This window comes from Schistocerca cancellata, chromosome 2 (assembly GCF_023864275.1).
Source record: "Schistocerca cancellata isolate TAMUIC-IGC-003103 chromosome 2, iqSchCanc2.1, whole genome shotgun sequence".
Lineage (NCBI taxonomy): Eukaryota > Metazoa > Arthropoda > Insecta > Orthoptera > Acrididae > Schistocerca > Schistocerca cancellata.
Window position 1 is genome coordinate 1,050,750,610 of NC_064627.1, and position 22,559 is coordinate 1,050,773,168.

Here is a 22,559-nt window from a genome sequence, read left to right on the forward strand (position 1 = left end):
GACTGTTATCCTTTTATGTAGGAGCCTCTGTGAGAGGCTTTCTGGAAGACTTAGGATTTAAGAGGATATTCTTTTACACGCCATTTACCAGTGACACACTATTTTCACATATTTTACACATTTTAATCTTAGTTATGCATCCTCTGTGGACTTACATTTTAATGTACATATAGGGGCTTTTTCAGAGAATTTTTGTCAGTTACGTTTAGCTTTAATTATTTTGACCATGTGGACAGGTATTATTATTCATTTAACATTTTGCAGATGCACCCGAAGAAGGAGTATATGTCCTGAAACTGAGTAGTGTTTACCTTTTTAGTACTAAATAATTCTTACAGCTGTAGTGTATTGTATCACTGATGATGAATAACAGTTGTGGGTGTCCCATCAAGAGAAACATATACCATCTCTGACTGTTTATACTTGACTGAGTTGGACACTCACATGTCCTGCCATATGCACAATATGTTTTGGTAAAGGTTCATGTCATTACCAACAATCAACATAAGTCAATCAAATATCTTTTGTAGAAGGTAATGGATTGTATTTGGAAGGTTGTAGACATTTCATCTCCATGCTGGCTGGAAGTTTGGAAAGCAATTCATAAAATTAAAGTCTATCAGGTTCTCAATACCATATAATATGAAGGGATAATGGATGGGTCAAGAAAGTAGCAGAGTTTTCATATATCAATCATGACAATATCTATGGCATAAAATGAAACTGATGACTGCTCACCATGTAACTGTTTGTGAGTGCTCAGGCTGGCATTGCTATGGAATACTTCACCACACACTTCACATATTAAACTGATCTTTGGTTTGCTAATTTTACTGTTTTCCTCCAACAAATAATCAACATCAAGTCCATCACATGCATGTGCAAATAAAGCATCCTGAAAATGTTAAGAAATTGACCTTCATTAAAATATGGTTTGACTGTATTTTTTTTAATTATACCAAACATAATAAAAAAGGGAAATAAGTTACAGTTTTTATATCCCAAAGTAGGAAATAAAGGAAGATTAGGATTTAATGATCTGTTGAGGACAAAATTTAAAGATGGAGCAGAAGCTTGGATAGGGGAAAGGTGAGGAAGGAACTACCATGTCCTTTTCAAAGGAACCATCCCAGCATTTGCCTTGACCAGTCTAGAGAAAGCCTACATCTGTATGGCCAGATAGGGTCTCAAACTGCCATCCTTCCATATCCAAGTCGAGTGTCTTACCACAGTTCCAACTTGCTCAGAGTTTAAAGACACACGTCTGTTGGACTCATTACACACAGAGCTTAGGTTAGGATTGAAGAAAGGCGGAGAAATAAATTAGCTGTTGTCTCGTTTAAAGAAGTAGCCCAACATTTGCTTCTAAAGTGTTAGGGGGAACCATGTAAAACTGAACTCAGAATGATTAGACAGGGATATGAATTCCATTTTTTTTATTTATTTATTTATTTTTTTTTTTTTTTTCAAATGTGAGTCCACCTCATCTGTAATAGACTAACTGCTATGGGAGAACCTACAATATGATATACTATGGAAAGATAAAAATTCTATTATTTAATTAGTGTTACACTTAAGATGATGCTAATGGATTTACGCAGTCTACAAACTCCTGTTACTATGACCAAGATTACAAAATGTGCCTTGTTTATTCAGATTCTACACCAAATAGTAAACAGTCATTTATTCATCACATAACATACACCTACAAATCATGTGAATACGGTACAGGAGACACACAAAAAATTAATAGAGCAGTTCACTTGTATAATATTATAGCTAATTAGATGGAGGAGTATTGTAAAGTTAATATTTATTGCAGATGATAAAGTTTAATGTCACTGAATGTTTCATTAAGCATAGACAGTAGAAATCATGGCCTAAAGAATAACACTCGCTTCACAAACAGGGATGTCCATTAGTTTTATTCATCTATAAGGAAAACGTCCAGTGTTGCATGTAGTGTGTTTGCTCAGATACAACCATTAACTACAATTTTTTCCACATATGTGGGCTTTAGCACTGAATTAGCTGTGAGGAGGTGCAGAATAGAGCCTACAACACACCAACTAGAAGCTTCAGCTACAAATTATGCTTCAGTAACTGTCATACTTTTTATATCCTTTCTATAAAAATCACGCATCTGCATGTCACATGAAAATCACTGTCTTCACTAACTGAATTTTGAATTCTAACTGAAAAAATTCAATTACATCCCTAACCACCTCAGCAGTGCCTCATGGACTGAGGACATGTGGCATTGTAAGCTTCTGGATGATCTTTGGAATAGCTGTGTACTGATAATGTTGCACATAAAATAATTTATTTTGGTAGTTTAAATAGCTTAAGCTAAACATATTTTGGTGTATACATGTGGATCAGTAATTGTTCTTTGTGTGTAACTAAAAGAACAGTAATCTGCTGAAAGAACAGGAACATATTGGGTTTTGTAACTAACTCGTGCACAATGGCCGTGACCAGTTCAGAAAATTTGAATACTATTTACGAAATAAGTGAGGAAGTGTGGAATAAACCGTGTTCCAGGACTCACAATCTTGGTTGTATTTTTTGTGGCCTTTGGGCCACACCCAAAATAACTTTCATTAATCATGGAAGTGTGCGATGTAAACTATTTTACCCCAGGTGGACGATCCACCATACGCCAGTATTTCAGCAGACATTCGGATTCTGGGGAGTCAGCAACACTGCAGAAAGACAAGTCGGAGGTCTTGGAATCTCATCCAAATTTCAACATAGGCAATCAACGTACCTAGCAACTTTCAATGCAAACTCATTGTTAAAAACTGGAAAACTAAAACTTCTAAGAGATATGCTAAAGAACCACAACATACTCATAACAGCCATTCAAGAAACACAATACATGGATACAGATACCTTTGATTCCAAAGGTTTTAGGATATACAAAGGGAAAGTGGGACCAAGAGTAATGAAAAAAGTACCACATTTTGTAACAGCCTTTATAATCAACAAACAAATCTTGAACTCAATAGTTGACTTTGATTCCCAATCAGAAAGAATCTCAAGTCTTACATTCACAAGCACAGACAAAATCTACACAATTATCAATGCGCATGCCCCTATAAATTAGGATAACAGGAAAAACAAAGAAAAAGTGGAGGCCTTTTGGAATCATCTAGATGACATTATTCAGAAAATTCCAGATAAAAGTATCATCATTCTTTTTGGAGACTTTAATGCACAGATTGGTAAAGAAAAAAGATATAAGAAAATAGTTGGAGACTATCCTGCACACAAGAGAACAAACAGAAATGGTGTGAGGCTAATAGAACTTTGCCAAGCACACAATTTAATTGTTAAATCCACAGCTTTCAAGAAACTACCACGAAGGCAAAAGACGTGGATATCCCCAAATCCTAGCCTTGGGAAATTTCAACTTGATCATGTGGCAATCAAGAAGATTTCTCACAAAGAAATCATGAATGTTAGGGAACTCAGGGGTGCAATCTTGGATTCAGGCCACTACCTTTCTAAAATTAAGTTCAAAGTAATCCCAAACAGGAAATGCAGTGTGAAACAAATTAAGGGACGGAAGTACAGTACGGAAAAGATATTAAAATCAGATGAATTCACAAAAGCAACAGAAACCATTCAGACACAAAGCTAGGAGGTTATCAAAAAAAAACTCATTACTACAGCCGAACGGATAGCACCTAACATAAAAAGTAAAAAAAAACATGCCTGGTGGTCGCTGGAATGTGATGCCCTCATTGAAACAAGAAAACAAGCATGGAAAAACTAGCAATCACAGAAAACAGAAGAGAGCGGATTGAATTTCTTTACAGTTAAAAAACTGGTAGATAAAAATATAAAAAGGTTTAAGAAGACACATTATAGCAAAACTCTCCTCCAAATTGATGAAGAATTTGCTAAAAACAACACATGAAGCTTTTACAGAACTTTCAAACAAAGGTTATCAAGATACAAAGCACCCACCCTCCAATATCGAGATGTAATTGGGACCATTGCTCACAATAACACGGAAAATTGCAAAATACTAGTAGGCTACTTTGAGAAACTCTTGAATTGTGAACCCATCCTTGAAAAAATTGAATCCATCCCAAATAACAGTGAGAAGCCGGATTGAGAACCACCGACGACTGAAGAACTACAGAATGTAATTTCAGAACTTAAAAACAATAAAGCGTCTGGAGAAAACCAAATAGTGGCCGAGCTATGGAAAAAGGCTGACAAAAATGCAATTACATCCCTTCAGTGTGTTTCCAATAAAATCTGGAAAGAGAAGAGACACCCACAGAATGGAGAACAGCTCTCATCCATCCTATCCACAAGAAAGGTTTGAAGACAGATCCCAACAATTACAGAGGAATATCACTGCTGGATGTAACATACAAGATTCTTTCTAAAGTCCTTTTGAGCAGGGCAGAGCCGCAATTGGGCCCACAAATCGGGGAATACCATGGAGGTTTTAGACAGGGTAGATCATGTTCGGAACAAATACTAAACCTCAACAACATCATGGCATACTAAAAATCAAGGAAAAGATGTCTATTACCAGTCTTGGAAGAAATGGGTTTGGATAAGAAAACAACTAATATTATAAAAGCGACCCTTACAAATACATTTTCAAAAGTTAAATTTATGGGCGAATTATCGGAACCCTTTGAAATAAAAATGGGAGTGTGACAGGGGGATGGGCTCTCACCGTTGCTGTTCAATTGTGCAATTGAGAAGGTAGTCAGAGAATGGAACACAAATATTAAGAATGGTATAAGACTGGGTTGCAAAAAGAAGAACTTTAAAGTAAATTGCATTGCTTTTGCAGATGATATGGCCCTGTTTGCTGAAACAATGGAAGAAGCATGGGAGCAAATCCTTGAACTAAAGAAACAAGCAGCTAAAATAAGTCTCCACATCTCCTTTGAAAAAACTAAGATACTGGCAAACATCAAGCATTCATGTATATACCTCAAAGTTCAAGAACAAAAGATTGAAATAGTAAAAGAATTCAAATATCTCGGAGAATGGATTAGTTGGAATGCTGGGGAAAGCAATGGAATCCAGAAAAAATAAACTTGAATTGGCCTTCCAACTAACATAAAATACATACAACAAAAAATCTAATTCATGGGGGGGGGGATCCAAAATTACACATTAAAAGACAATGATTAAGCCAGAAGCACTGTATGCAGCAGAAACACTAAACATGAATTTCAAAGGCCAAATGAAGAAACTTGAACTAAAGGAAAGAAAAATTTTAAGAAAAATCATAGGACCAAAATTTTAAGACAATAAGATTATATACATCAAAAATGAAACTCTCTACAAGAAAATTGAAAAAAAACCAGATTAACTAAACAAATATTTGACTTTTTCCGTAACCACAAAATGAAACCCAACCGGTTTAAAGAAACTGAGAAAAACCTAGTAGAATTAAAGATTTCAGAAAATTCACTTATTGATCGAACAGCTAAATTAATTACTAAAGATGAAAACATAAGGTTCTAAGACAAATCTACACAAAAGTCCAAACCATGCATCTTGGAAGAAGAGAGGAAAAGAAGATCAGAAAGAATGAAGAAATACTGGGCCCTGAGAAAAGAAAAACAACACGCAAAGAAATGATTGATCCAGCGTACCCCAAAGAGGGTGAAACAAAAGAAGAAGAAACCGTGTTCCTGTAACAAAACAGCAAGAAAAGGAGTGATTTGTGCAGAGTGCTAGAGGAAATTCCATTATTCGTTTGTGAATGTAACAAACAGAGTGAAAAACTGGAAATGCACTGATTGCTTTCGTCCTGTATGTGATGATATGGACGAAATCAAAACAGGTCCATTAAAAATGTGTGTGTGCGAAAAGTTAAAGAATGAACTCAGAATAGTAAGAAAGGAACTTAAGTATTCAGAAACAATTATATGCATACTAACAAATGAACTCCAGAAGTGAGAATCAGCCAAGAAAGAAATGTGTAAAAACTACAGATTCGAGGTGTCCAACATAAAGTATGATTCACAACACAGTGTGCATACCACAATGAAGAACACGGTTTTAAAAGGAAAGCACTCTAAGGATGCAGCAATGAAAATGCAAACCTTTGCTCCTGAGAGTCAGTTAGTGAGTACAAGACTCAAAATATTCACTGCCTCTTATAGCCATGGCAGAGACTATGCAAGAAACATTTTAAATTTAGCTTCAAATAAATATGACATTGAAGGGAAGGTGATACCAGGTGCCCCCACTAGTGTAATATTACAAAACTGCAATGACCTGCATGAGCTGACAAATGAAGATTTTGCATTTATTTGGACAGGGGCTAATGATGTAGCAAAGAATGAAGCCAACTTTGCAATTCGTTCATTACAAAAAGCCTTGTCAGCATTACAAAATAAAAACATGATCTTAGTTGGAGTACCAAAAAGGTATGACCTGCCTGAATGGTCTTGTATAAACCAAGAAATTCAATCTACAAACAGAAAACTAAAAAAATAGTGAAAGGCTTCCATGATACTTGTTTTATTAATATTCCTAGTAACAAGGACTATAAACAGTTCATGGTCAGCACCTAAATGCAACTGGTAAAGAACTAATGGCAACAAGGATTCATGAATCAGTGGAAACAAACAGGGAAGTGTACAAAACAGCAATAGAACTTAAATGGAAGGATACTGCAGTCTCAGATGAAGAATCAGTGAAAATGGTTACTGACGCAACTCCTGCACAAATAACAACAGAATCCTTAAAAGTGAATACTATATCTGTCGAGAGCACAAGTACTCAAGAAATAAACATGCCCAAGAGATCTGTGCGAAAGTTATAAGAAGCAGCAAATGATGTAGCATGAAAGAAGACACCATATAAGAAGACAGACCTACTTGCAGATAGAAGAACAGCAGCTCAAGCTCAAGGAATGAGAATACCAACAACAGTGGTGGTTTCACAGAAGAAAGCAGTTAAAGAGAGTCAACAAGTGGATGAACTACCACATGACTAACATAACACAGATGATCATGGTGCACCAAGATTAAAGACATTAACTGAACTTACAACTTCAAATACAGAGTCGAATTGCTCTCAGAGGAGTACAGACAGAGATAAACTACTAACTTTTCTAGAAGTTAACATATGTTGTATTAGAAATAAGATTTTAGAATTAGAACATTTATGTAACATGTAGATGTTATATGTGTATCTCAGCACTAGTTAACCCAAGAACAAGTAAATATATTTGTTCCCCAAGGGTATGTTGTTGGAGACATGATATGTAGAAAACAGAGAAAGAATGGTGGGGCTGGAATTTTTGTCAAAGAAGGAATAAAATTTTACAGAATTGATGTGTTTATGTACTCCTCAGAAATAAATGGGGAGTTTAGTTGTGTGAAACTAATGAATGAACATATAGTGGTAGTTAGTCTATATAGGTCGCCAGATGGTGATGTAAATTTGTTTATTGACAAATGTGAATTAATAGTTAAAAAGATATTTAAGAGTAAGACAAGAATTGCTATCTGTGGTGATTTCAATATAGAAATGACAAGCACACACAGGCTAGTCATTAGGACATTCTTGAATATGCTAAGATCATTTAGACCTCTATTGTACAAATAACCATGCCACACATAAGAATGCCTGCATAGACAATATTGTCGTGAATTTCCACAGGGAAGATTTTACAGTCGACTTGCAGGAAGTGGACTTGCAGATCATGAGCCACTTCTCCTCACACTCTGTAAGAGTCAGCCAGTTAAAACTGAAGAACCTAAAGTACTAATGGTACGAGGACAAAAGGAAGAGTACATAAGTATGTTTGTTGATAGATTATAAAGTACAGATTGGGACTTTACATATAATTGTCAATCTGGGAAAAGGGAAGCTAAAATTATCTTTGATAACTTCTTTAAAAAGTACACTGATTTATGGCATTCTTACTCAGCAGTATACATGCCACTCATACCTCACCTGTCATTCAACAACATCTTTGCCTCTGCACTTCTGCCTCGACTGACATCTCTGCCCAAACTCTTTGTCTTTAAATATGTCTTATTGTGTCTGTATATGTGTGGATGGATATGTGTGTGTGTGCGAGTGTATACCCGTCCTTTTTTCCCCCTAAGGTAAGTCTTTCCGCTCCCGGGACTGGAATGACTCCTTACCCTCTCCCTTAAAACCCACATCCTTTCGTCTTTCCCTCTCCTTCCCTCTTTCCTGATGAGGCAACAGTTTGTTGTGAAAGCTTGAATTTTGTGTGTATGTTTGTGTTCGTTTGTGTGTCTGTCGACCTGCCAGCACTTTCATTTGGTAAGTCACATCATCTTTGTTTTTAGGTATATTTTTCCTTCGTGGAATGTTTCCTTCTATTATAACCATATCATTATATATATATATATATAAAAATAGAGGGAAACATTCCACGTGGGAAAAATATATCTAAAAAGAAAGATGATGAAACTTACCAAACAAAAGCACGAGCAGGTCGATAGACACACAAACACAAACATACACACAAAATTCTAGCTTTCGCAACCAACGGTTGCCTCGTCAGGAAAGAGGGAAGGAGAGGGAAAGACAAAAGGATTTGGGTTTTAAGGGAGAGGGTAAGGAGTCATTCCAATCCCGGGAGCGGAAAGACTTACCTTAGGGGGAAAAAATGGACAGGTATACACTCGCACACACACACATATCGATCCGCATATACACAGACACAAGCAGACATCTGTCCTTATATATATATATATATATATATATATATATATAGAGAGAGAGAGAGAGAGAGAGAGAGAGAGGGGGGGGGGGTGAGGGGAGAGAGAGGGAGAAGGAAACATTCCACATGAGAAAAATATATCTAAAAACAAAGATGATGAGACTTACCAAACAAAAGGGCTGGCAGGTCGATAGACACACAAACAAACACAAACACAAACACAAACACACACACAAAATTCAAGCTTTCGCAACAAACGGTTGCTTCGTCAGGAAAGTGGGAAGGAGAGGGAAAGACGAAAGGATGTGGGTTTTAAGGGAGAGGGTAAGGAGTCATTCCAGTCCCGGGAGCGGAAAGACTTACCTTTAATGGTCTTTAAATATGTCTGCTTGTGTCTGTATATGTGTGGATGGATGTGTGTGTGTGTCCGAATGTATACCCGTCCCTTTTTCCCCCTAAGGTAAGTCTTTCCGCTCCCGGGACTGGAATGACTCCTTACCCTCTCCCTTAAAACCCACATCCTTTCTTTCGTCTTTCCCTCTCCTTCCCTCTTTCCTGATGAGGCAACAGTTTGTTGCGAAAGCTTGAATTTTGTGTGTATGTTTGTTTTCGTTTGTGTGTCTGTCGACCTGCCAGCACTTTCATTTGGTAAGTCACATCATCTTTGTTTTTAGGTATATTTTTCCTACGTGGAATTTTTCCTTCTATTATAACCATATATATATATATTTAAAAAGAAAGATGATGAGACTTACCAAACAAAAGCGCTGGCAGGTCGATAGACACACAAACAAACACAAACATACACACAAAATTCTAGCTTTCGCAACCAATGGTTGCCTCGTCAGGAAAGAGGGAAGGAGAGGGAAAGACAAAAGGATATGGGTTTTAAGGGAGAGGGTAAGGAGTCATTCCAATCCCGGGAGCGGAAAGACTTACCTTAGGGGGAAAAAAGGACAGGTATACACTCACACACACACACATATCGATCCGCATATACACAGACACAAGCAGACATCTGTCCTTATATATATATATATATATATATATAGAGAGAGAGAGAGAGAGAGAGAGAGAGAGAGAGAGAGGGGGGGGGGGGAGGGGAGAGAGAGGGAGAAGGAAACATTCCACATGAGAAAAATATATCTAAAAACAAAGATGATGAGACTTACCAAACAAAAGGGCTGGCAGGTCGATAGACACACAAACAAACACAAACACAAACACAAACACACACACAAAATTCAAGCTTTCGCAACAAACGGTTGCTTCGTCAGGAAAGTGGGAAGGAGAGGGAAAGACGAAAGGATGTGGGTTTTAAGGGAGAGGGTAAGGAGTCATTCCAGTCCCGGGAGCGGAAAGACTTACCTTTAATGGTCTTTAAATATGTCTGCTTGTGTCTGTATATGTGTGGATGGATGTGTGTGTGTGTCCGAATGTATACCCGTCCCTTTTTCCCCCTAAGGTAAGTCTTTCCGCTCCCGGGACTGGAATGACTCCTTACCCTCTCCCTTAAAACCCACATCCTTTCTTTCGTCTTTCCCTCTCCTTCCCTCTTTCCTGATGAGGCAACAGTTTGTTGCGAAAGCTTGAATTTTGTGTGTATGTTTGTTTTCGTTTGTGTGTCTGTCGACCTGCCAGCACTTTCATTTGGTAAGTCACATCATCTTTGTTTTTAGGTATATTTTTCCTACGTGGAATTTTTCCTTCTATTATAACCATATATATATATATTTAAAAAGAAAGATGATGAGACTTACCAAACAAAAGCGCTGGCAGGTCGATAGACACACAAACAAACACAAACATACACACAAAATTCTAGCTTTCGCAACCAATGGTTGCCTCGTCAGGAAAGAGGGAAGGAGAGGGAAAGACAAAAGGATATGGGTTTTAAGGGAGAGGGTAAGGAGTCATTCCAATCCCGGGAGCGGAAAGACTTACCTTAGGGGGAAAAAAGGACAGGTATACACTCACACACACACACATATCCATCCGCATATACACAGACACAAGCAGACATTTGTAAAGGCAAAGAGTTTGGGCAGAGATGTCAGTCAGGGCGGAAGTACAGAGGCAAAGATGATGTTGAAAGATAGGTGAGGTATGAGCGGCGGCAAATTGAAACTAGAAATTAGCGGAGATTGAGGCCTGGCGGATAGCGAGAAGAGAGGATATGCTGAAGGGCAAGTTCCCATCTCCGGAGTTCTGACACGTTGGTGTTAGTGGGAAGTATCCAGATAACCCAGACGGTGTAACACTGTGCCAAGATGTGCTGGCCATGCACCAAGGCATGTTTAGCCACAGGGTGATCCTCATTACCAACAAACACTGTCTGCCTGTGTCCATTCATGCGAATGGACAGTTTGTTGCTGGTCATTCCCACATAGAACGCTTCACAGTGTAGGCAGGTCAGTTGGTAAATCACGTGGGTGCTTTCACACGTGGCTCTGCTTTTGATCGTGTACACCTTCCGGGTTACAGGACTGGAATAGGTGGTGGTGGGAGGGTGCATGGGACAGGTTTTACACCGGGGGCGGTTACAGGGGTAGGAGCCAGAGGGTAGGGAAGGTGGTTTGGGGATTTCATAGGGATGAACTAAGAGGTTACGAAGGTTAGGTGGACGGCAGAAAGACACTCTTGGTGGAGTGGGGAGGATTTCATGAAGGATGGATCTCATTTCAGGGCAGGATTTGAGGAAGTCATATCCCTGCTGGAGAGCCACATTCAGAATCTGATCCAGTCCCGGAAAGTATCCTGTCACAAGTGGGGCACTTTTGGGGTTCTTCTGTGGAAGGTTCCGGGTTTGAGGAGATGAGGAAGTGGCTCCGGTTATTTGCTTCTGTACTAGGTCGGGAGGGTAGTTACGGGATGCAAAAGCTGTTTTCAGGTTGTTGGTGTAATGGTTCAAGGATTCCGGACTGGAACAGATTCGTTTGCCACGAAGACCTAGGCAGTAGGGAAGGGACCGTTTGATGTGGAATGGGTGGCAGCTGTCATAATGGAGGTACTGTTGCTTGTTGGTGGGTTTGATGTGGACGGACGTGTGAAGCTGGCCATTGGACAGGTGGAGGTCAACGTCAAGGAAAGTGGCATGGGATTTAGAGTAGGACCAGGTGAATCTGATGGAACCAAAGGAGTTGAGGTTGGAGAGGAAATTCTGGAGTTCTTCTTCACTGTGAGTCCAGATCATGAAAATGTCATCAATAAATCTGTACCAAACTTTGGGTTGGCAGGCCTGGGTAACCAACAAGGCTTCCTCTAAGCGACCCATGAATAGGTTGGCGTACAAGGGGGCCATCCTGGTACCCATGGCTGTTCCCTTTAATTGTTGGTATGTCTGGCCTTCAAAAGTGAAGAAGTTGTGGGTCAGGATGAAGCTGGCTAAGGTAATGAGGAAAGAGATTTTAGGTAGGGCGGCAGGTGATCGGCGTGAAAGGAAGTGCTCCATCGCAGCGAGGCCCTGGACATGCAGAATATTTGTGTATAAGGAGGTGGCATCAATGGTTACAAGGATGGTTTCCAGGGGTAACAGACTGGGTAGGGATTCCAGGCGTTCGAGAAAGTGGTTGGTGTCTTTGATGAAGGATGGGAGACTGCATGTAATGGGTTGAAGGTGTTGATCTACGTAGGCAGAGATGCGTTCTGTGGGGGCTTGGTAACCAGCTACAATGGGATGGCCGGGATGATTGGGTTTGTGAATTTTGGGAAGAAGGTAGAAGGTAGGGGTGCAGGGTGTTGGTGGGGTCAGGAGGTTGATGGAGTCAGGTGAAAGGTTTTGTAGGGGGCCTAAGGTTCTGAGGATTCCATGAAGCTCCGCCTGGACATCAGGAATGGGATTACCTTGGCAACAGTTTGTTGCGAAAGCTAGAATTTTGTGTGTATGTTTGTGTTTGTTTGTGTGTCTATCAACCTGCCAGCACTTTTGTTTGGTAAGTCTCATCATCTTTCTTTTTAAATATATTTTTCCCACGTGGAATGTTTTATATATATATATATATATATATATATATATATATATATATATATATATATATATGAATATAATAGAGGGAAACATTCCACGTGGGAAAAATATATTTAAAAAGAAAGATGATGAGACTTACCCGACAAAAGCGCTGGCAGGTCGATAGACACACAAATAAACACAAACATACACACAAAACTCTAGCTTTCGCAACCAACGGTTGCCTCGTCAGGAAAGAGGGAAGGAGAAGGAAAGACAAAAGGATTGGGTTTTAAGGGCGAGGGTAAGGAGTCATTCCAATCCCGGGAGCGGAAAGACTTACCTTAGGGGGAAAAAAGGACAGATTTACACTCGCACACACACACATATCCATCCACACATACACAGACACAAGCAGACATTTGTAAAGGCAAAGAGTTTGGGCAGAGATGTCAGTTGGGACGGAAATACAGAGGCAAAGATGATGTTGAAAGACAGGTGAGGTATGAGCGGCGGCAGATTGAAATTAGCGGAGATTGAGGCCTGGCGGATAGCGAGAAGAGAGGATATGCTGAAGGGCAAGTTCCCATCTCCGGAGTTCTGACACGTTGGTGTTAGTGGGAAGTATCCAGATAACCCGGACGGTGTAACACTGTGCCAAGATGTGCTGGCCGTGCACCAAGGCATGTTTAGCCACAGGGTGATCCTCATTACCAACAAACACTGTCTGCCTGTGTCCATTCATGCGAATGGACAGTTTGTTGCTGGTCATTCCCACATAGAACGCTTCACAGTGTAGGCAGGTCAGTTGGTAAATCACGTGGGTGCTTTCACACGTGGCTCTGCCTTTGATCGTGTACACCTTCCGGGTTACAGGACTGGAATAGGTGGTGGTGGGAGGGTGCATGGGACAGGTTTTACACCGCGGGCGGTTACAGGGGTAGGAGCCAGAGGGTAGGGAAGGTGGTTTGGGGATTTCATAGGGATGAACTAAGAGGTTAAGAAGGTTAGGTGGACGGCGGAAAGACACTCTTGGTGGAGTGGGGAGGATTTCATGAAGGATGGATCTCATTTCAGGGCAGGATTTGAGGAAGTCGTATCCCTGCTGGAGAGCCACATTCAGAATCTGATCCAGTCCCGGAAAGTATCCTGTCACAAGTGGGGCACTTTTGGGGTTCTTCTGTGGAAGGTTCCGGGTTTGAGGAGATGAGGAAGTGGCTCTGGTTATTTGCTTCTGTACCAGGTCGGGAGGGTAGTTACGGGATGCAAAAGCTGTTTTCAGGTTGTTGGTGTAATGGTTCAAGGATTCCGGACTGGAGCAGATTCGTTTGCCACGAAGACCTAGGCAGTAGGGAAGGGACCGTTTGATGTGGAATGGGTGGCAGCTGTCATAATGGAGGTACTGTTGCTTGTTGGTGGGTTTGATGTGGACGGACGTGTGAAGCTGGCCATTGGACAGGTGGAGGTCAACGTCAAGGAAAGTGGCATGGGATTTAGAGTAGGACCAGGTGAATCTGATGGAACCAAAGGAGTTGAGGTTGGAGAGGAAATTCTGGAGTTCTTCTTCACTGTGAGTCCAGATCATGAAAATGTCATCAATAAATCTGTACCAAACTTTGGGTTGGCAGGCCTGGGTAACCAACAAGGCTTCCTCTAAGCGACCCATGAATAGGTTGGCGTACGAGGGGGCCATCCTGGTACCCATGGCTGTTCCCTTTAATTGTTGGTATGTCTGGCCTTCAAAAGTGAAGAAGTTGTGGGTCAGGATGAAGCTGGCTGGTAATGAGGAAAGAGGTTTTAGGTAGGGCGGCAGGTGATCGGCGTGAAAGGAAGTGCTCCATCGCAGCGAGGCCCTGGACATGCGGAATATTTGTGTATAAGGAAGTGGCATCAATGGTTACAAGGATGGTTTCCGGGGGTAACAGACTGGGTAGGGATTCCAGGCGTTCGAGAAAGTGGTTGGTGTCTTTGATGAAGGATGGGAGACTGCATGTAATGGGTTGAAGGTGTTGATCTACGTAGGCAGAGATGCGTTCTGTGGGGGCTTGGTAACCAGCTACAATGGGACGGCCGGGATGATTGGGTTTGTGAATTTTGGGAAGAAGGTAGAAGGTGGGGGTGCGGGGTGTTGGTGGGGTCAGGAGGTTGATGGAGTCAGGAGAAAGGTTTTGTAGGGGGCCTAAGGTTCTGAGGATTCCTTGAAGCTCCGCCTGGACATCAGGAATGGGATTACCATGGCAAACTTTGTAAGTAGTGTTGTCTGAAAGCTGACGCAGTCCCTCAGCCACATACTCCCGACGATCAAGTACCACAGTCGTGGAACCCTTGTCCGCCGGAAGAATGACGATGGATTGGTCAGCCTTCAGGTCACGGATAGCCTGGGCTTCAGCAGTGGTGATGTTGGGAGTAGGATTAAGGTTTTTTAAGAAGGATTGAGAGGCAAGGCTGGAAGTCAGAAATTCCTGGAAGGTTAGGAGAGGGTGATTTTGAGGAAGAGGAGGTGGGTCCCGCTGTGACGGAGGACGGAACTGTTCCAGGCATGGTTCAATTTGGATAGTATCTTGGGGAGTTGGATCATTGGGAGTAGGATTAGGATCATTTTTCTTCGTGGCAAAGTGATATTTCCAGCAGAGAGTACGGCTGTAGGACAGTAAATCTTTGACAAGGGCTGTTTGGTTAAATCTGGGAGTGGGGCTGAAGGTGAGGCCTTTGGATAGGACAGAGGTTTCGGATTGGGAGAGAGGTTTGGAGGAGAGGTTAACTACTGAATTGGGGTGTTGTGGTTCCAGATTGTGTTGATTGGAGTTTTGAGGTTTTGGAGGGAGTGGAGCTGGAAGTGGGAGATTGAGTAGATGGGAGAGACTGGGTTTGTGTGCAATGAGAGGAGGTTGAGGTTTGCTGGAAAGGTTGTGAAGGGTGAGTGAGTTGCCTTTCCGGAGGTGGGAAACCAGGAGATTGGATAGTTTTTTAAGGTGGAGGGTGGCATGCTGTTCTAATTTGCGGTTGGCCTGTAGGAGGATGCTCTGAACAACTGGTGTGGATGTGGGAGAGGAAAGATTGAGGACTTTTATTAGGGACAGGAGTTGATGGGTGTGTTGATTGGCTGAGTGGATGTGTAGGTGAAGGATTAGGTGGGTGAGGGCAATGGATTGTTCGGTTTGGAACTGGTATAGGGACTGATGGAAAGAAGGGTTGCAGCCAGAGATGGGAACTTTAAGTGTGAGGCCTTTGGGGGTGATGCCAAATGTCAGACAAGCCTGAGAAAATAAAATATGGGAGTGTAATCTGGCTAGGGCGAAGGCATGTTTGCGGAGGGAATGTAAATAAAACTTAATGGGGTCGTTGTGGAGGTGTTGTGAGGGTGACATGGTACTGGAAGGTGGAAAGTGGAACACGAGGATGAAATGAAAATGAAAATAAATATAAAAATATATGGGGAGAGATAAAGGTAAAACTAGAAAGCAAATGGAGATCTGGTGTGAAAAAAGGCGAAAAAGGGTTGGTTAGAGCTGGGCTATGTTGATCCTGTGGTGAACTTGTGTAGGTAGATAATGATGTGCACAAAGGTTAGGTGGTTGTGTTGCCGCCAAAACACGTTAAAGGGTGGAGAAATACGGGAAAATTTCGAAAAAACTACGTGAGGATGTATTAAAAGGGTGGTTTGGTGGTGGCAGATTATGGAAATGAAGCTAACAATTGTCTGATGAAGAAATAATGACGTTAAAACCTGTGGGAAGTGGCTAAAAATGATCGATGATGTGAGAAAAACGGAAATGGAAATAAAGCAAAAGATATTAAAACTAGCCGAAAAGGTTGTTTAATAGCTGAAAGGAACTGTTTGTGAACTGGAAACGGTGGATTTTATAGCAGCGGTAGTGTTGAAAGCGGAAAAAAAAATTTTTGGTTATGGTTTGGAAGTGGGTTACGTATTATTACGTACTATTGAGTATATATCGGCGGGATAAAATTGTATACTGGATTACGGTAAAAAAGGAGAAGGTGAATAGAAAGTAAAACTGCTGGCAAAAACAGAAGGAGGAAATAAGATGACAGAAAAGACTACGAAATGTAACAGTGACAATAACAATAACAAACGTGATTGTTGGATTCAAATTAATGATATGAATATAATAGAGGGAAACATTCCACGTGGGAAAAATATATTTAAAAAGAAAGATGATGAGACTTACCCGACAAAAGCGCTGGCAGGTCGATAGACACACAAATAAACACAAACATACACACAAAACTCTAGCTTTCGCAACCAACGGTTGCCTCGTCAGGAAAGAGGGAAGGAGAAGGAAAGACAAAAGGATTGGGTTTTAAGGGCGAGGGTAAGGAGTCATTCCAATCCCGGGAGCGGAAAGACTTACCTTAGGGGGAAAAAAGGACAGGTTTACACTCGCACACACACACATATCCATCCACACATACACAGACACAAGCAGACATTTGTAAAGGCAAAGAGTTTGGGCAGAGATGTCAGTTGGGACGGAAATACAGAGGCAAAGATGATGTTGAAAGACAGGTGAGGTATGAGCGGCGGCAGATTGAAATTAGCGGAGATTGAGGCCTGGCAGATAGCGAGAAGAGAGGATATGCTGAAGGGCAAGTTCCCATCTCCGGAGTTCTGACAGGTTGGTGTTAGTGGGAAGTATCCAGATAACCCGGACGGTGTAACACTGTGCCAAGATGTGCTGGCCGTGCACCAAGGCATGTTTAGCCACAGGGTGATCCTCATTACCAACAAACACTGTCTGCCTGTGTCCATTCATGCGAATGGACAGTTTGTTGCTGGTCATTCCCACATAGAACGCTTCACAGTGTAGGCAGGTCAGTTGGTAAATCACGTGGGTGCTTTCACACGTGGCTCTGCCTTTGATCGTGTACACCTTCCGGGTTACAGGACTGGAATAGGTGGTGGTGGGAGGGTGCATGGGACAGGTTTTACACCGGGGGTGGTTACAGGGGTAGGAGCCAGAGGGTAGGGAAGGTGGTTTGGGGATTTCATAGGGATGAACTAAGAGGTTAAGAAGGTTAGGTGGACGGCGGAAAGACACTCTTGGTGGAGTGGGGAGGATTTCATGAAGGATGGATCTCATTTCTGGGGAGGATTTGAGGAAGTCGTATCCCTGCTGGAGAGCCACATTCAGAATCTGGCCAGCTTCATCCTGACCCACAACTTCTTCACTTTTGAAGGCCAGACATACCAACAATTAAAGGGAACAGCCATGGGTACCAGGATGGCCCCCTTGTACGCCAACCTATTCATGGGTCGCTTAGAGGAAGCCTTGTTGGTTACCCAGGCCTGCCAACCCAAAGTTTGGTACAGATTTATTGATGACATTTTCATGATCTGGACTCACAGTGAAGAAGAACTCCAGAATTTCCTCTCCAACCTCAACTCCTTTGGTTCCATCAGATTCACCTGGTCCTACTCTAAATCCCATGCCACTTTCCTTGACGTTGACCTCCACCTGTCCAATGGCCAGCTTCACACGTCCGTCCACATCAAACCCACCAACAAGCAACAGTACCTCCATTATGACAGCTGCCACCCATTCCACATCAAACGGTCCCTTCCCTACAGCCTAGGTCTTCGTGGCAAACGAATCTGCTCCAGTCCGGAATCCTTGAACCATTACACCAACAACCTGAAAACAGCTTTTGCATCCCGTAACTACCCTCCCGACCTGGTACAGAAGCAAATAACCAGAGCCACTTCCTCATCTCCTCAAACCCGGAACCTTCCACAGAAGAACCCCAAAAGTGCCCCACTTGTGACAGGATACTTTCCGGGACTGGATCAGATTCTGAATGTGGCTCTCCAGCAGGGATACGACTTCCTCAAATCCTGCCCTGAAATGAGATCCATCCTTCATGAAATCCTCCCCACTCCACCAAGAGTGTCTTTCCGCCGTCCACCTAACCTTCTTAACCTCTTAGTTCATCCCTATGAAATCCCCAAACCACCTTCCCTACCCTCTGGCTCCTACCCCTGTAACCGCCCGCGGTGTAAAACCTGTCCCATGCACCCTCCCACCACCACCTATTCCAGTCCTGTAACCCGGAAGGTGTACACGATCAAAGGCAGAGCCACGTGTGAAAGCACCCACGTGATTTACCAACTGACCTGCCTACACTGTGAAGCGTTCTATGTGGGAATGACCAGCAACAAACTGTCCATTCGCATGAATGGACACAGGCAGACAGTGTTTGACAGTCACAAGTAGATATATGTAAAGGCAAAGAGTTGAAAATGCATTACTATACTGTGTCATGCATTGTTTGTCGCATTCTGATAGTGCGTGTTTACAGCCTGTCGCTGCTCGCGGCATGGCTTGCTTTTGTGCGCGCTACCGCCACCTACAATTAAAAAAAAGAGAGGAATCACCTTATTAGCGAAACAATGGCAAGAGACTGTTATTTGTTGTTACTTACACTGCTGTTTTCTTTGATAATGATCAACAAGAACCCAATAATAGACTGCGTATGATAGAACATGTTCAGAACAAGAGTTTGGCGAAAATTTTTCTCCGTTTGAAAATCTTTGCGGCCGCTTCTTTAGTACATCAAATTCTGCACAGAAATTAGTCATCTTAGATTTAAAAATCTAGTCAGTTGCCGTGCTTCATTTCTGACTGTATCACTATTAGGCATAAGAGTAATACGAATATAAACATGACACAATACGTATATTCTTCCACGTTTGCTGTTGTCTCACTCTAGTTTCGTAGTTTATTTGGCAGACAGAATTTAAATGAGATAGAAGCAAACACGAAAGAATACATGGCAAAATGTTTAAATTCGTATTATTCTTATGGTGAAGAGAATACTGCATGTTATTCACATTTCATCAGGTTCCTATTAGCAACCATCTCTTTTCACAGGTAGGAAAAAATTCAGAACGTGGAATTTGTATTTACTTCGTTGGATAATGTATGAAAATACAGTGGTCGAAACCCGGGCGGAGAAAAAAAGCTCGTATTCCAATTTTATTTTTTTTTTAATTTTATTTACTGACGCAGAGGTTTTGGTGCCAGTATTTTTCTTTGTGCCTACAAAGGATGCTTGTGTAGCGCTACATATATTCGACGGCAGAAGTTAGTTGTGGCGGCACCTATCAACATTTTTCAGAACTTCAGCTTGCTTTGCACTCGATTCTAAGCCGCAGGCGGTTTTTTGGATTACAAAAACCGGAAAAAAAGTGCGGCTTAGATTCGAGTAAATACGGTATATTTATGAAACATGACATTTCTATTTATTCACCAGTGATGAAATATTTGGCATCCAGACACACCCCACATCATTGCTCTTCAGTGTTGGACTGTGAAATTACTACATTCCTGCAGCCTCTTTATTTTCTGTGACATAAAAAAAGATTGTTCACAACAAAATGTGACCTAGACAAAGACATGACATCGATCACATTTCTATGTAGCCTGGGAAGCCCTTCTAATGAAGCCATGTTACTATCGTAATAAATTTGTCCTTGAATGGAACACAATGTTAGAATCTCTATACTTTTAACTATAACCTACACAAAATTTGTAAAATGACATCATGCAGTGTTTTGATAGTCTTTTTTAGAAATAAGAACTTCATCTGTTGATACATAGTTAATCTGTAAGATGATACCACTGATCAAAACAGAATGAGAATGAAAGCAAATAAGATTTCATGTTTCCAGTACAAAAGTGAGAATTGTTACATTCAAGCAGTGTATCAATCACTATGCACTTTCCAAAAATCAATGGTTCAGCTATTTGCTGGTGTCTCATATGTCAAAGAGATGGTAACAATGTTTGTGTAAACTCTTATTCAAAATGCAGAAGATCTATGCTCAGATAATTTAAACAGCTAGGACTGTTTCCTCCTTCACAGTGTGGGAAATGAGTTCTGTTTAGTCACTGTTCAGCTAAATGCTGAAGTTTGTAACATTCTCTACGTTCACAAAACATTAAACTTTTCACAGACTTTACACTCTCATTAGCAAAACATTAATCTCAGTTGGATATACTCATACCATGACCTAGTTTTGATATAAATTCACAGCTTATCACCAGTGAAAGTAACTGGTAAACCACCACCTAAGGCAACCTGTTGTCTGTAAGTCTCTCAGTATGATTACTAGGGTAGCAATACCAATGGCATAAACTCTAAAAGGCATAAGACACATCCACATTTCTTTTGGCACAATTCATGTAATACTATGTAGATAACATGATTAAATAAATATCTATTTTTAACATCCTGAATTGGGTACCAGGCAAACCTTATGGTCCATCAGACTAAAACTATTCCAGCATTTGATTATACAAAGTAAAATTTAAGATTTTACTCACAGGTTTAAGGAAGCTACGGCCACAGTCAAAACAGTGGAATTGAGGCAGCTCATGTGATACTATATGTTGTTCCAATTCTACCAATGATGGCAGTTCCTGAGGACATATGGGGCATTTCTCAGACCATTTTTTACATTGGTGGCAGCCTGAAAGAACAATGACTCTCTTTACGCATCTGAATGTTTCCCAGCATGAAATAAACAGAATATCATCATCCATAAGGTGTTTGCTAAAATTTTTATTTCATTCATAACCATCAGTGGTTAAACATATTTGCATTGTGTATTTATTATTTTAAATAATTAGCATTTCTATACATTGTCAGCAAGGTGCTCAACTTACATTTATCCTTATCACTGCGGAAAGCTTGCTTACAGGTTTGACAAATATAAGGATGGGTGTGCTGAAAAATATGCAACCGAAAGAGAACGACATCAGAAAATTTTTCCTTGCAATCTGGGCACTCAGCTTCTTTCCCACTTTGTAGGATATTGTCCTGAAAAATGGAGACAAAACAAATTTCTAAATTTGGCATTCACATAATCCCATTAATATGAAAAATAATACAACCCATTGAAAAAGTGAGTAAAACAAGAGTACACATGAATTAAAACTTTTATCTGCATTAGCCAATGAGAGAAATCATCGAGTTTCATGTATACACCTTCATTCTGACATAAAATATCATATAAGAAATACCTTTCATTTCCTGAATAAAGACTGCATATTTGAGAGCTGCTGTGTCTAAATGTAAGAGTAGCTTCTCTTTACAAAGTATCAGAGAAAGTGACAACTGAATATCTTTGATTCAAATTTCAGTGCCAGCTCAAAAATCTCAATAAAGAAAAGAGGAAAAAGATCTTAATAACTGCTGACTACAATATAACAATCACAGCTGAAAGCAGTAATATGTCCAAATTCATTGACAACATAAAAAAACTATGGTTTCAAAGTAAACTTCACTCAAGCCACTAGAGTAAACACACAGTCAGCAACTTTTATTGATAATATTTTAACTAATCATTTGTTTGAAGATGCCTATAAATTTTGTTCACATCTGTGTATCTGTGATCACCCTAAATTATTCATTAAACTACCAAAAATTAACAGACAAATTTCACATATGAAAAGGAACTTCAATGAAAAAAATTCAACTATATTTAGTAATAAGTTAAGAAAGGATTTCAAGTAGCAGTAAGTCGGAACTTTTTAAGTAGATATTTTGAAATGTTCAATGAAACCTTCCAGCTTAGAATCATATGTAACAAAATGACTAGCAGACTTAAAATGGATAACTCAAGGTATAAAAATGTCTAGTGCCAAAAAAAGGTAATTCCACAATGAACCAAAATATAACAAAAATAGGCATTTTGCTGAGCACATTATAATGCTACATTTTAAAAAGTTATAATGGCAACTAAAACTATGGCAAACAATGACTTCATTTTACAACATAAAAGTAAGACAAAGGCAGTGCAGTCAGCTGTCAAATCAGAATGAGTTGTTAAGAGTTAAGTCTTGAAATATTTAGGATTAAACTAGATGATAGTGATTGTATTTGTCAGTGTAA

The 22,559-nt window shown here is 40.5% G+C and overlaps 1 protein-coding gene across 2 annotated transcripts in view; it reads right to left on the reverse strand.

Moving 5' to 3' along the window:
* The window catches only part of LOC126163031 (uncharacterized), a 300,543-nt gene that overhangs the window by 87,023 nt on the left and 190,961 nt on the right, over positions 1–22,559 (reverse strand). For both annotated transcript variants that reach the window (XM_049919905.1, XM_049919904.1), the window contains exons 13-15: positions 21,332–21,485; positions 20,990–21,135; positions 739–895 (exon numbers count right to left, since the gene is read on the reverse strand). In XM_049919905.1, the coding sequence (XP_049775862.1) occupies positions 739–895; positions 20,990–21,135; positions 21,332–21,485 (457 nt within the window). The remainder of the gene's footprint in view (positions 1–738; positions 896–20,989; positions 21,136–21,331; positions 21,486–22,559) is intronic.